This window comes from Bison bison, unplaced genomic scaffold (assembly GCF_000754665.1).
Source record: "Bison bison bison isolate TAMUID 2011002044 unplaced genomic scaffold, Bison_UMD1.0 scf7180017864304, whole genome shotgun sequence".
NCBI classification, from domain to species: Eukaryota; Metazoa; Chordata; class Mammalia; order Artiodactyla; family Bovidae; genus Bison; species Bison bison.
In genome coordinates, this window is record NW_011494876.1 from 11,492,230 (window position 1) to 11,506,822 (window position 14,593).

At 43.0% G+C, this 14,593-nt stretch overlaps 1 protein-coding gene across 1 annotated transcript in view; it reads right to left on the reverse strand.

The window, feature by feature from the left end:
- The window catches only part of CACNA2D3 (calcium channel, voltage-dependent, alpha 2/delta subunit 3), a 904,008-nt gene that overhangs the window by 200,389 nt on the left and 689,026 nt on the right, over nucleotides 1-14,593 (reverse strand). The window contains exons 14-16 of the mRNA XM_010851933.1: nucleotides 12,980-13,051; nucleotides 11,650-11,730; nucleotides 4,242-4,316 (exon numbers count right to left, since the gene is read on the reverse strand). Of these exons, the coding sequence (XP_010850235.1) occupies nucleotides 4,242-4,316; nucleotides 11,650-11,730; nucleotides 12,980-13,051 (228 nt within the window). The remainder of the gene's footprint in view (nucleotides 1-4,241; nucleotides 4,317-11,649; nucleotides 11,731-12,979; nucleotides 13,052-14,593) is intronic.

Below are 14,593 nucleotides of genomic sequence, written 5' to 3' on the forward strand. Positions count from 1 at the left end.
TGACTTGAATCCTTCTTGCTTCGCTATTGTCCGAGTCCCCACCCATGAGATGGCCCCAGCCCACGTGTTCCTTCAGCCCCCATTCTAACACATGGATCCCAGCATGCTGGGAACCACATAAATGTTGAATCAGCATCAGTTAGTCTACCAGAAGTCACAAGCCGGTGGCAAGGACAAAGTGACTGAGAAACACTTGGAGAAAGACTACAGACAGCCCAGCTATCAACAGAAAAGTCCTGCTTGAGCAGCTTTGCCAATTAAACCAAAGCCAGTCTGCTGAGTAAGGCTCCTACATCTGAGCTGTTTTTGGAGACACTTCATGATTCACACCCAAATCATACAAGATGAAAGAAAATACTGGATAAATCAAGCCAAATATTAAGTTTGGGGGGAAAATTTTATTGGACAAATTAGAAAAATATTGGTATTGTGCTTCAGGAAACCCACTTCTTTCCTCTGGCTGCAGGGGCAGAAACAACCTCAGTGGCAGATGGAGAGGGAATAGGAGTTATTTTAAGTGAGTCGGCTCCGTCCCCCATGCTGGCCACAATCTCCCACTCACACCCACTGTGCTAATCTGGCAGCCTCGGCCAGAACCGAGGGCAACATCCATTTGTAACAAGGATTTAACTGTATGACTGGGCTTGGAGAAGGCCTGTCAGGTTGGAGTGAGGATTCCCTGCTAGAGCTGGCCAAGCACGCTGCTGCTGCTGGTTGTCCCCAGCTGTGGGTGAGGCTCTGACTGGGTCCGTAGACATCTGGTGCAGACACCAGGTTTCTGGGGGAAGTGCCCTAATTACATAACATTATCCTGAAGGATCCAAAGTAACTGGAAATGAAACAACGACTTTGGAGGATTCTTTCATTCCTTCTCCTTTGAAGTCCCTCCTCTGTGCTGAGTGACTGGTGGTGAGGGAGAAGGAGGGAGTCAGTTTTCTGCTTTTGTTGTTCAGGTGAACAAGACAGAGACAAATAAACTACCTGTACGCGCCGAGCTGGGCTGTTCCCCCATGCGGACTGATTCTCAACTGGCATACTTTAGCTACCGCAGCTGCTAGCATATCCTCAGTGCTACTTTAAAAACAGACAGACAACAGTAACAAAACACTTAGGTTCCCTGGGCTCACACAGAACCTCCCAGTACAGCTACGGTTTGCTTTTCTTCTAGCTCAGAGCTGACCAAGAAAAATAAGGGTGTGAATGTGTGAGAGACAGACAGACAGAGAGAGAGACAGAGCGAGGGGGAGAGACAGACAGGCACAGACAGGCGTAGCTGAGGTTGCACAGACTAAGTTGATGTCAAGTTGAAAGTAGAACTGCATGCAGACTGTATGATCCCAAGGACTCTGTCTGTTTACTCATGTGTGTGTGGATACAATCCCTCACTGATGTTTATCATGATAACCTGAACAAGGTGAATAATTAAAAATGTTCTTTAAATCCAGCCCCCACCCCCGCAAGCATCCACCATCACCGAGTCCTTGCAATCTTTATAGCAGTCAATAAAACATAAACAGAATGCCCACAGAACTGCCACGGTCCCCACAATATCCTGGGGCTTGATTTGTCACACAAGGCTCTTTACTTGTATTATCCCATTTACACTGACAACCCATAATATTATACTTTTTAGTTATGACAAGATTACAAGAGAAAATGATGCTCAGAAAGGCTGTGTGACTTGCCCAAAGTCACACAGCTGGTTTATGATGGGACTAGGAATCAAGGATAACCTATGTACTGCTGAAGCTGAATTCCTTCCACTTCACTGCTGTCTTTTTCCCAGCAGGAAAATACAAAACTCAGGGAGGGTTAACATCCACTATTGATTACACAGATGGGTTAGTTCACAGAATCCTCAACAGTGGGCATCACACCAAACCTCTTCTAAATACGTCATGGCCTCAGTGTCACAGATGGAAAAAATGAGATAGATGGTCCATTGACCTGGCCACTCCTGATGTTCTTATTGTGGGTCAGCTTCAAAAAGCTTCATCTAGTTTGGGTCCTCAAAAGTGAGATGTGCGGCATTTGCTTGGGCCACCGCATTTATGGGAATCTGACCCTAGCTGCCATTTCCAGTGAAATCATTCATTGCAGTGTTTCAACAGAGAGAACAGAAATGACTTGGATCTGTGGGTATTTGCACTGTCAGGAGATGATCAGTGTTGACTGGTTGGCCTATTCTTCTAAGAGCCTTTCAGCTGCCCTCTCAGCGGCTACAGTTCTGAAGTCCATGAGATGGATTATTTGCAAACAGGCCATTTGCTGCATGACCAGGAGATGTGAAAGACCAGAAAGTCTCTGAAATGACTGCACAGATGGGAGCTGCTCACTTCCACATTATAGAGAAAGGGAAGGTACCCTGGTGACCCTTCTGACATCTGGTTCCATTTTATTCCTTCTTTAAAAGCTGATAAATAGGAAAGTTAATTCATTCACTGGCAGAAGATCCAGGTTTGATTGCTTCATTTACTCTGATTCACTCCAACTTGGAATAAATAAGCACTAGGAGCCTACTGTCAGCCACATCAAACATATTTCTCCTACCACCCTCAACAAGCAACCCCAACTGCAAGACTTAGAAATGGGTACTGTGCTAAGCTTTTTAAACTTAAATACACTTTTAGACTTAAATATCCTTAAAAAGTTAGGTAGGTTTTTCAGTCAGACTTTTCAGCAATTCTGAATTAAGTTTGGAATCAGCTAACCAGTTAATTCAATCCTTTTTTGATAAAAAGCTTGTTGAAGTCAAGTATTACCTTAAGTTGCATCCTGAAGCATGCATATGGGATCCATATGATGTGGCCATGACTCCATTAATACCAGGGCGATTAGAGCAAAGTTGGATGGTGATGGAGCTAAAACACGAACTTCTTCTAAACAATGATTCAAGGGAGAAGCAAACTGGTCCACAAGATGTTTCACAAATAAACGTTTGCATAGCAGGCACTGCTGATATTTTCTAATTTTGATGAAAGGAAAAAAGACATGTGGAGTGGATGGGTATGTGTGAGTGTGTGTGTGTGCATGTGTGCACAGCTATAGGAAATGAACTATACTTTCTTAACATTCAAAAGCAGAGTTTACTATATTACTCTTTATACTTTTATATCTTCTTTAAAATTGGCTAACCACAGACCAAAAGGGATGTCTTTTTGTCAACACATTGCAACTAGATCAGGGGTGCAGACATGTGGTGCCCTCTCTGCCATGCCCCTCCAGAATCCACAGTGCACCAAATCTGGCTGCCCTTCAGAATCCTCCTAAACACAGTGCTCCAGGCAGCCTCTCCCCAGGGATCAGAATGGACCATGCTATTCTGGGCTGTCTTGGACTAGGCCTAACTCCACTCACTTCAAAGAGAGCTAAAACGATGCTGAAAGAAAATGGTTACATGTCAGCTCACTAAACAGTGCTACTGGATACAGCACAGGCAGGACAAGGGGGAAAATCTCAACGGTTTCAATGAAACACAAAAGATATTGTTGAGTATCTTCAAACCAGCAGGCACCGGGCTTGGGTAATGTTCCAACTCCATCATGATGAATTTCCAGGGATCTTGACTCTTATTTGTTGTATCAAATGTAATTTTCAAGAAGTTGGTCTCAGGACTTCCCTGGTGGTCCAATGGTTAAGAATCCGCCTGCCCATGCGGGGCACACAGGTTTGACCCCTGGTCTGGGAAGACGCCACATGTCACGGGGCAACTAAGCCCGTGGGCAGCCCCCACTGAAGCCTATGCACTCTACAGCCGGTGCTCCACAGCCAGAGCAGCCACTGCAACGAGAAGCCTGCGCACTGCAGCCAGAGAAAGCCTGTCCACGGCAGTGAAGGCCTAGCAAGTTCCAAAATGAATAAATAAGTAGATCGTTTTTTTTTTAAGTTGGTTTCAGGCTGGAGGGTGAGAGATCATTTGTTTCATAAAGCTACCTATTATGATGTATATTTCAAACTGAACAGAGTTTAAAAATTTTACATATATTGGCAAACATGAAATAAATAAGTTGCAAGACATATATGGATTTATATGTAAAAACATGATAGCAAATATATTTACCCTATATTATTTGCATATGATATGTCAAAATGCTAGTTATAAACTATTAAAACAGCTTTTCACAGACAGTATTATGAATTGAGCATTTCAAGTGAAAACTGCAAAGTGTCACCACTGTAGAACTGAAGAAAACCTTTTAAAATCATAAAAGGAGAAACACAGAAATAAGTATTTCTCTTACCAGTGGTCTGAGTTCTGGATGCGTCAGGATATATCCATTATTTGTGATTGCAAAGGCATAGCCATGAATCCCTAACTGTAAGAAGAAGTGAGAAAGAAACCTTCATTAGCTTGCTCCCTGGTGAATTCACAAAGCAGAAAGCAGCCCGACATTTAGTAATTTACAGCTTAAACTTGGCATTCATAACCCTTATCAGCACAATATTTCATTAAAATGAATGCAAGGCACTGATCCTTGACATTTGGTGGAAATGAAGACCTGTCACAGGATAAGCTCAGCAAATAGCACAATTTAAAATGTCACAGACCCATGTTGGCATCCAAAGACCCCACTTTGATTTATTTAAAATGAAAACAATTATAATTTTTAAAAAGCAAGTGGCTAATGTTTCTGGAGACTCTATGTCCAAGTGAACAGAATTTTGTCAACCTGGGTGTCTTTTCTCTACCTGAGATAAGTAAGGCAAGAGGGGCCTCCCTCTGATGCACCCTAGGCTCCCGACAATTCCATACCCCCAAGGCCATCTCAAGCATGCATTCTCCTAGGCAGTCATTTTCCGTAATTCTTCAAGGAGAAAAGTGTCCCCACAAGCCTATATAGGAGCCTGCCAACCCCTTTTACATCCTTTCGTCTTTAAACTGTGAGGCCACCAAGCTTTCCCATGCATGCTTCCATGACACAAAGCCTGGGTAATTTTCTATGCAGAGCCTCACTTAATTTATGTTTTCTGACTAAATAGGACTATGGGAAATAGTTTGAGAGCAATGAAATGTTTTATTAGCTTTAAAAAGTATGTAATCAAATTTAACACTGCACTTATTTAAATAATAATCCCAGCTTTTTGACAATATTTCTATTACACAGTTGAATGCATCCATTGGCTACAATAAATTGACCTACAAATCATTCATGTATTAAAATGGCCTCTGGCATAAAACCCATACTGATCTCTCTCTCTGAAGAAAGAAAATGTAACCCACTTTTGCCAGAGCAGTGAAAGGGGAGAAGAAGAAAAAATCCTTTTTCCCAATGAGTTATTTCATAGTCCTGAGCCCTCACTGTTATTTTCTTTAAAATTCTCTGCTGCTTGCATTCTTGAATATGATACTATTAAATGATCCAGACAACAGAGTTTACAAACCAAGAATGACCCTGTCTGCTTGTTAGCTTAACGTCAAGGTGATGTGAAATTAACTTCAGAGAATTTAACACCGGCAATTAAAAGTATTCCTTGCATTACAAAAAGCAAATATGCACGTGGTAGTCAAGGGCAACAGACATTTTCTTCTGGAGTTACCTTACACAGCAAGTCTTAATAAGATTCTACTTGATTCTAATGATAAAAGTATATTTCATTATGCTGTGAAAGATAAACCAGAGATTTCCTATCCTTTGAGATGTATATCGTCTCTTTTCATCTTGTCTCTTGGAAAAATGTCAGACACAGTCAGCACTGCATTAATTACCTTTATTATGTCCCTGTTTAATACAGACTGAGGAGTCAAAATGGACTCAGAGAGTTTGACTTTTTCCATTAAAGGCAAAAGTGGTCTTTGGTTGGAAATTCAAACTCACGATGAGACCAAACAAATGATATTTTATAGTCAACTAATATATTCAGTGGCTTCTAATGTACATTCCTTCACTTCTTGGTTTGCCTGTAGGAAGCAATACTCAAAAGAAAGTAAAACTCCATGCATATGCCCCCTCCAAGCTCTCTACTTTTCTTGTGTAGCACTTATCTAAGTGATAATCAATTATTTGTGAGGTTGACTATAAATAGTCAAGATATCAGTCAAGGCCTTTGCTTATTTAAAGCCTATCTCCCTGCCAGAATATAAGTTCTGTGACAGCCAAGGTCATACCATGCAGTTATAGAGGGATGGCTAGGATGAAGGGAAGAGGGGTCAAGAAAGGAGGAAGCAGGAAAGGAGGAAGAAGGGAAGTAACAGAAGCTGAATTGAGTGCAGATCCTACAAAAGTATCCTGAACTCTGCTTCTTTCCTGGGATGCAGAGACTGAGGTGACCTTCCCACCCAATGTCCTCCACTCATTGTTTAGCTGCCATCTTGCTTCCTTGTTGCTCACTCACATTTCACTCTCCCAGAACCTGCCTCTGTCATGCCCCCTCGCCCACCAAAATGCCACCAGAACTCCTTTCTCTACAGTTGCCAGTGGCCTCCTAATTGCCAAACCATATAGAATGTACCCTCTTTTCCTGGTTGTCTTAGCCTACTGCCCCCTCTTCCTTGACACTCTAATCCCTCAGTTTCCAGGCCCCACACTCCTGGATTCCCTCCCTTTCGTAGGATCCTCGTCCTCTACTCACCCTGGAAGCAGTAAGCTTCTGTCCCCAGTGCTCCTTGTCTGCTTTAGCTCCTTCTCCTCCAGCATGATTCATCAACCACCTGGATGCTGTTGACCTCCAGATCTGTGCTCCAGCTTTGGCCTCTCGCCTCAGTGGTAGACCCCAGGGTTCAAGTGTCTCTACCTGGACATCACACAGGTGCCCAGACTCGCCCAGTCCAACGTGGGCCCCTTCCCTTAGTGCTGCTCTCCCTGCACTTCTCTCTCAGTTGGTGGCACCACCAACCACCCACCCAACTCTCAAGTTAGAAACTAAAGAACCATCCCTAGATCCCTTTCTCTCTTTCATCCCCAACTTGTTGACCTAAGTAATCACTAAGTTTTTCTCCAGAAATCATTTAGATTCATCTCTGCTTCCCCACCTTACCATCCATGTAGATTTAATATAGCAGATTTCCACCATGGTCCTACCTGTTCTTTCTGCCTCAAAGCTTGGCCTCAACAAAGTTATCCTTCAGATTAATCAAAGTCAAAGGTAACTCTGACTCTGTTGTTCCCCTTTGTAAAACCCACTAAAGACCTCTTTTATGTGTAGAAAGTTAAAGTGAAAGTCTCTCAGTCATCTCTGACTCATTGTGACCCCATGGACTACACAGTCCATGGAATTCTCCAGGCCGTAATACTGGAGTGGGTAGCCTTTCCCTTCTCCAAGTGATCTTCCCAACTCAGGGAGTGAACCCAGGTCTCCTGCATTGCAGGTGGATTCTTTAACAGCTGAGCCACAAGCGAAGCCCCAAGAAAACTGGAGTGGGTAGCCTGTCCTTTCTCTAGTGGATCTTCCTGATCCAGGAGTCAAACTGGGGTCTCCTGCATTGCAGGCAGATTCTTTACCAACTGAGCTAAGCCATCAGGGAAGCTCTCTTTAACTTTCATGTGTGAGATAGAATCTACGGGTCTATCCATCAGGTCTCCCTGGGGTCTGGCCCCTACCTACTTACCCAGCATTTCCTTCCTCCACTCATTGCCTCTCAAGAGCTCATGACAGCAACAATAAACCCCCTGCAGCTTTTTTCTCCCACTGAGACCTTTACTCAATGAATGCAAGCTGTCCAGAGCACTACTCCTTCCCACTTCTCCCCAGCTATGAGCTCAGCCTCATGATCTTCTCCTATAAACATGTCTCTCCTGTTGCGCCCTCCTTTCCATATCATGTCTCCATAAAACTCTGAGAATTTTTCCATTACTACCTTCACCTTAATGCATGAAAATGCCACACTTCCTTTTCTGCCCGCTTCTCAACCCTAGCTGGATGTCTTTCCTTCATCTGCCTTATTCTAGACACTCCCCCATCAGAATGGGCTCTCTGTGGGAAAGGAAGCCTCTCATTCATCTTTTGACTGTTCCAGCCTCTAGCATAATGTCTAGCACATGGCAGGTGCTCCAGTTAAGGTCTGCATGTATTTAAGATAGTCATCACTTTACCCAAATATTACCTCATTCATCTTTAAAATTTGAGCTAGAGTAAATATCGAACGTAAGCTGAAAAGGAGAAGCTGATTTGCTATGGGTGGACATAGTCAGTCCTCCTCAAGCCTGTACCTGAGAAAGTCTTCTTGACATTCAGAAACTATCTGGTTAAAATCCTTCCCAGGAGAACAGTGAGAAAATAACATCAGAATGTTTTGTTGGTTCGTTGACTGCAAATGGATATAACCTAATGTAGATGGAAGAAGAGAAACTTAGCAAATTTCAAAACACATTCCCCATTCTGTGGATGAGTCTCTCAAAAAACCTAAAACTTGTAGATGGCAATGTCCAACATTTGCTTAGGGCCTCAAATCAATATACAGATGAAATCTCTAATTTTTGTTTCATCTGAAATACAACTAGCCATTCTGTCCATTCTAACATGCAGTCCCGTGCCGCAGTCAGAGAGCAGATGGGACACAAGGCCTCCCGGCACTTGGGGCTGCCAAAGGGGCCCCCATCCTGAAGCACGCTCTCCTGGTGGCCAGAGGCCTTGTGGTGCAAAAGCCTGGGGAAGGAGGTGCTTCCCTTCCAAGTGCAGAGAATCGGGACTAATGAAGTGAACCCAATTATAAAATGGCTCTTTACATTAACAGAGGCTGTGGTGTCTGGAAATTATTGCTGGGGTGTCTGGAATTCTTAATAAAAATTACAGGAAGTCTGATTGCTTGTGGGAAAATCTGTGAAGCTAATGGAAAAGAAAGAATTCTATCAATATCTTCTGGGAAAACCACACGAGCCAAGAGCTGACTCATCTTTACAAGGTGTTAATCAAGAGAAAAAGGTGTGATCTGCACTCTGATCCCTGGAGCTCTCCTCTCCTAGATGAGAGAGCCCCATTCACCCACGGTTCACTCCAGCTGCCATGGACACCTCTTCCCACAGCTCTGGTGGGGACCAGAGGAAGGGCAACTTAGATTAAGGTATGCCACCTGGGTCTCTGGTTCCCAGACCCTTTGGGGAAAGCAGCTAATTTTCTGTAGCTGATCTTCTTCTTATCCCCTTATTACACTTTGTTTCCTTCATCATTTACTTGCTGAGTTATAACGAGAAATAATAAGAGTTATTTCACATATCTTCATCTAAAAATGAGACCAAGTGGTACTTGTTTCATGGGAGTGTAACGAGGATTCAGTGGGAACAGTGAATATAAAGCACTTTTACCATACTAAACACACAGTGAAAAGTTCAGTGAATGTCTTATTGTATTATTTTAGCTACTAATTTTTTTAATATATTTTAACTATTACTATTATTGTCCTTTATCGTTTCTTATGGCTCTAGGCTTCAGTTCAGGTCAGTCAGTTGTGTCCAACTCTTTGCAAGCCCGTGGACTGCAGCATGCCAGGCTTCCCCCATCACCAACTCCCAGAGCTTGCTCAGACTCATGTCCATCAAGTCAGTGATGCCATCCAACCATCTCATCCTCTGTCGTCCCCTTCTCCCACCTTCAATCTTTTCCAGCATCAGGGTCTTTTCCAATGGGTCAGTTCTTCACATCAGGTGGCTAAAGTATTGGAGTTTCAGCTTCAGCATCAGTCCTCCCAGTGAATATTCAGGACTGATTTCCTTTACGATGGACTGGTTGGATCTCCTTGCAGTCCAAGGGACTCTCAAGAGTCTTCTCCAACACTACAGTTCAAAAGCATCAATTCTGCAGCACTCAGCTTTCTTTATGGTCCAACTCTCACATCCATACATGACTACTGGAAAAAACACAGCCTTGACCGGATGGACCTATGTTTACAAAGTAATGTCTCTACTTTTTAATATGCTGTCTAGGTTGGTAATAGCTAAAGCATGCACTGCTAGTTTGAGACTTGGCAAGATATTTAAATTTTCTGAGTCTCTTGTTTCTTTAGCCAAGGATAGCAGTGTCTACTGCATTAAGTGAGATAATGCTATAAAGATCTTAGTACATTGTCTAGTAGAAGAAGCTTTGAAAAACAAATTCACAGGGTAATTGTTACCATTTCCTATATGTTCTGGGCTCCCAAGGTGGCTCAGTGGTAAAGAATCCACCTGCCAGTGCAGGAGACATGCATCCCAGGGTCAGGAAGATCCCCTGGAGGAGGAAATAGCAACCCACTCCAGTATTCTTGCCTGAAGAATCCCATGGACAGAGAAGCCTGGTGAGCTATACAGTCCATGGGGTTGCAGAGTTAGACACAACAGAGTGACCAAGCACACACACACCTATATGTTCATCCTTTCTGGATTTACTGGGCATATATTAAATAGTGGCCCTGTATCTGGGCTTCTACATCTTATTTGATGCTAGAGGCTTAAGAGTGGTAAAGGTTGGATGCTCTTTCTTAAACAGTGAGCCAGCAATTCTGGGCCTCTAAGTCTAAGGATTTCAATAAGAGTAAAGTCCACTATCTTTATGGGCCTCAAATAGCTCCCTAACCCCCTGACTTTCCACCTCTAGGGAGCTAAACAGTTTTCAACATGTGCTTTTGTGAGTTTGGGTCAACCAGATGTCGTGTTACACTCTGGAAACTGAACTCCAAATGGAAAAGCTCTTTTGGTGAAAGAACCTGGCTGTCAGAGCTCCAGGGTGATAGCAGGAAGAAAGACCTTTGTCATCTCAGTAAACCCAATCAGAAAATTTATTTTGTTAATGAGGCCACCTTTTGTAGCCTGGATACCTGATTTTAGCTTAGAGTTGATTTCCTTTGATTATGAAGGTAGCTTTCTAATTTGATCACCTAAATGGAATCAGCACATGGGAACAGACACACCTTGCTTATTCAAAGAAGTTTCCTCTTCTAGGAGTGGATCAGGTTCTAAGGACCATCTAGGAAGCACTGGGAAGAACCTGACCTTATGGGTTCTCTCAGAAGCCTGGGCCAAGAGGTAGAAGTGCAGCATGGGCTTCTGGAAAGTGGTGATGTGCTGATGTCCACAGCTAAGGGGAGCCTGAGAAGGCGGGGGTTCACACCTTGAGTCCGAACAATCCCCTATGGATCTCACTCCTCAGCTCTCTATCCAATCTTCGCATGACCTATTTTGCTTTCTTAGGAAAAACACCATACAGTGAAATGATTTCAGGTGGCATGTAGACCCTGTATTTAAGCTTTCCTACTCCACCCTCTCAACTATCCCCAGAATTCAAAACAAACTTACACTTCTCTTACTGCCATAGGTTTAATGTAGCACTACGAAAGGAATATTAATTCGTACCCCATTACCTTTCAGGATAAAAGGAATATTTATTCAGTAGAAGCAGGGACCACTTTTATTTGTGCCTCATTGGGTTTCTGTTAAGAAGCAACAGATTTTAGGGGATCCTCAGATTGGGGTAAGTCAAGACTGGCTTAGAAAATCATCAGAGGTGTAAGACCTGTATAGTCCTGCAGACTTGTGTAGACTTTCACAGGCCTATACAAACCTGGGTGGGCGCATGTAGACCTAATCAGATCTTCCTGGACTGTTATTATTCTACCAAAACAAAACAACACAGAATCCGCTAGAAAGAGTGGGTTTCCTTCAAGCTTTTCTTGTCACTATGGCAAGCTGTGAGATTATCTCGTGCATCTGGCTCTCAACTCTTAATTAAGCGATGCATTACCTTATATTTAGGGATGGTCTTCAGAAGTTCTTTCACTGGGACATCTGTGCCGACCACACCAAGAAGAATGCCTTTTGATCTCTATTGAAAAGAAACATTAAACAATAAAAACAACAGAATGTTAATTTGGCAGAATAAATATAATGTCCTGAAAAGTCACACACCATAGGCACTGTCTGGAGCCTTCTTCAAACTGAGAGAAATTGAAGCTTAATCCAGATTTGCAAGAGGTAATTTCTATTCCCTACCCAAAACATTCCTAGGAAAGAATGGCAGCTTCTCAGGCCAAACATTGCCTATTATAACCCTCAACACACACCCTAAGAACCATTTCCTTTTCTCTCCTGAAAATTAAGAATCTGAAGAGGCCAAGGAGTTTCAATCATTAATCAGCTTCTCTTACAGAAACTTTTTACAGGAAACACTTAGCATGTTAACTATGTTCTCAATTTATACTGCCATCTGGTGCCCAGGAGAAAGAGACTAAATAGCCAGAGAAAGATGCAAAAACCCTAACATTTTTCCAGACAGTTGGAACCAAGGACTGGGGTAAAGGCATAGGCCTCTAGGGTTCCAGGTCCCAAGGTCAACGTGATGTGCTATACTTTCTGATGTCAGAAAGGGCTTTCTAGAATAAGATACACATTGCTACTATCCTGTCTGCTGTTTCACCCCAATGCAACTGCCCCCAGAACCTCAGGCCATGTTCCTATTTGGAAATAGGGTCTTTGTAGATGTATTTAATCAAGGATCTCAAAGTGAAATTATCCTGGACACAGGATGGGGCCTGTATCCAACAATTTGTGTCTTTATAAGAGGAAAGGATACAGAGATAAGCAGAGAAGAGGGCCCTGTGAAGACAGAGGTGGAGACTGGAGTGGGCAAGGAAGGAGTCTCCCCTACAATCGACTTCTTAATTTTAGACTTCTGGCCCCTAGAATTGTTAAAATACACCTCTATTGTAAGCCATCCCATCTATAACACTTCACTGTCACAGCCCTGGGGATCTAATTCAAGGTTGGGACCTATAAATGAGAGTGAGATCATCCCATCACAATCAAGGATTCTTTCTGGAGATTTCCTTCCTCTGGTCATTTAAACACTTCAATTTTGGAAAAGTGGTGCATACTGTAAAAAGATGCCTGCTTCAATTCCTCTCATCTATTCTTGATTTCATGATTCTAACAGCAGGATTAACAGTGAGGAAAAATTATACATCCTCCATCCTTAAATTAAATAAGTAAATAAAGGTCACCAGAACTTGAGTCAGAGAGGGGCTGAGTTAACGACCCCCTTAGCATCAAGAAGGAAATCCAGTCACTGTACTCACAGTCTCATTCTGCTTACTAAACACAGGCATGGCGACCGTGGTCATCAGGACGGGGCCCTGATCATCAGCAAGCTGGATGGAGAAAGAAAAGCCAGTTACCTGAGAATAGTCTGGAAAAAACAGTACCAGGGGCCATACCTTTTCACTATCTCATCCCTTCCTGACCAGGGGCTGTTGGCAATGGACCAGTGTCCACTCAAGTCTTTATAGCTTAGGTGGGAGGACAATGTTCCTCTACCTGGATGTGCTAATGAGGATCCTAGCCTCTCCTCACGGGTGGGGGAAACAATGATAGCTACCATCAGTCACTCCAGCTGATCTGTTTACTGCATTCAGCCATTTGAGTTCAAATAAAGCCCTGTTTGGATCCTAGTGATTCATTTTATTTTATTACTACAGATTGATTTTATCATTTTACTTTACAGACTTTATGTTCAATATGTGCAATATTAATGCTTCTCCTTAATGTGGAAATTGAGGATCAGAAAGCATGAGCATAAGGGGTTTTATGAGTTGCCCCTGCTGCAAACAATGGAATCTGGAAGCATTTATTCTCCCCAAGGTAGCTGAGTCATGGCCCTTTTGAATCTCTACATATATCTGCATGCCAGTCCCAGATGGAAAACAAACAAAATGAAAAAATAACTTATCCATTTCATCCCTGAATCACTGGTAACTGAAGCTGAACATTCCTCCTGGAAGAACAACCCTTGAATCTGGCTCATAGTATACTTCTGTAACTCATTGAACTGCATACAAGTGCACTGAGACCCACCATCATATCTGTCTTTCACAACAGTGTCAGGAGAAAGGTATAAACCCCTACCTTGCTCTGTGAGCAAATGGGGAAACTGAGTCTTAGATAACAGTAGGCTTTGGTCCAAGACAAACCTGGTTCTAGTTCTCAGCTTTGAATCTTTATCTAACCCTTCATGTTCTCATATAAAATAACACCAACTATTCCTCAGCATTGTTGCCATGAAGATAAAATGTGAAACTGTCCATCAAAGTACTTGGCATCTGCAAGTGCTCAAAGGATGTTAGTTTCCTTTCCCTGCCTTCAAGATCACATGGCTAGCAAGTAGCAGAGTCTCCAGGAAGATTAAGGCATGTGGCACTGACGACAGGGACCAAAATTGGCCAAAATTGGCCAATCAGTAGGAGAGGTTTACTTCCTGGTTTCATAGTCTATTCAAGCTTCAAATAAAGCAACCTGTGAATGAGAATCCACTATCTTCAGGCTGGAGTGTTTTCTGATGTTTGGGCACTTTTGTGTCACTTTTAATTTCACAGAAAAGAAGGTGTTGTTCCCTCAGTCTTTTTTGAAAAGACTATTATAAGCAGACGATCCTGAAATCTAGAGGGTCCTATGGACTGAGGTCCCCATGGACTGGCAGGCCTCCTGAGAACAGGTCATTAAATTTGGTCAATATTTTACCAGTCTTCTTCTTCCAATAGGTTATTTGAGCAATAGGACAGCATTTCTTGTGATGTAGTATGAAGAAGCGGCAGCATCTTCAGCATCTGAGTGCCCTGCTGCTGCTGCTGCTGCTAAGTCGCTTCAGTCGTGTCCGACTCTGTGCGACCCCATAGACGGCAGCCCACCAGGCTCCC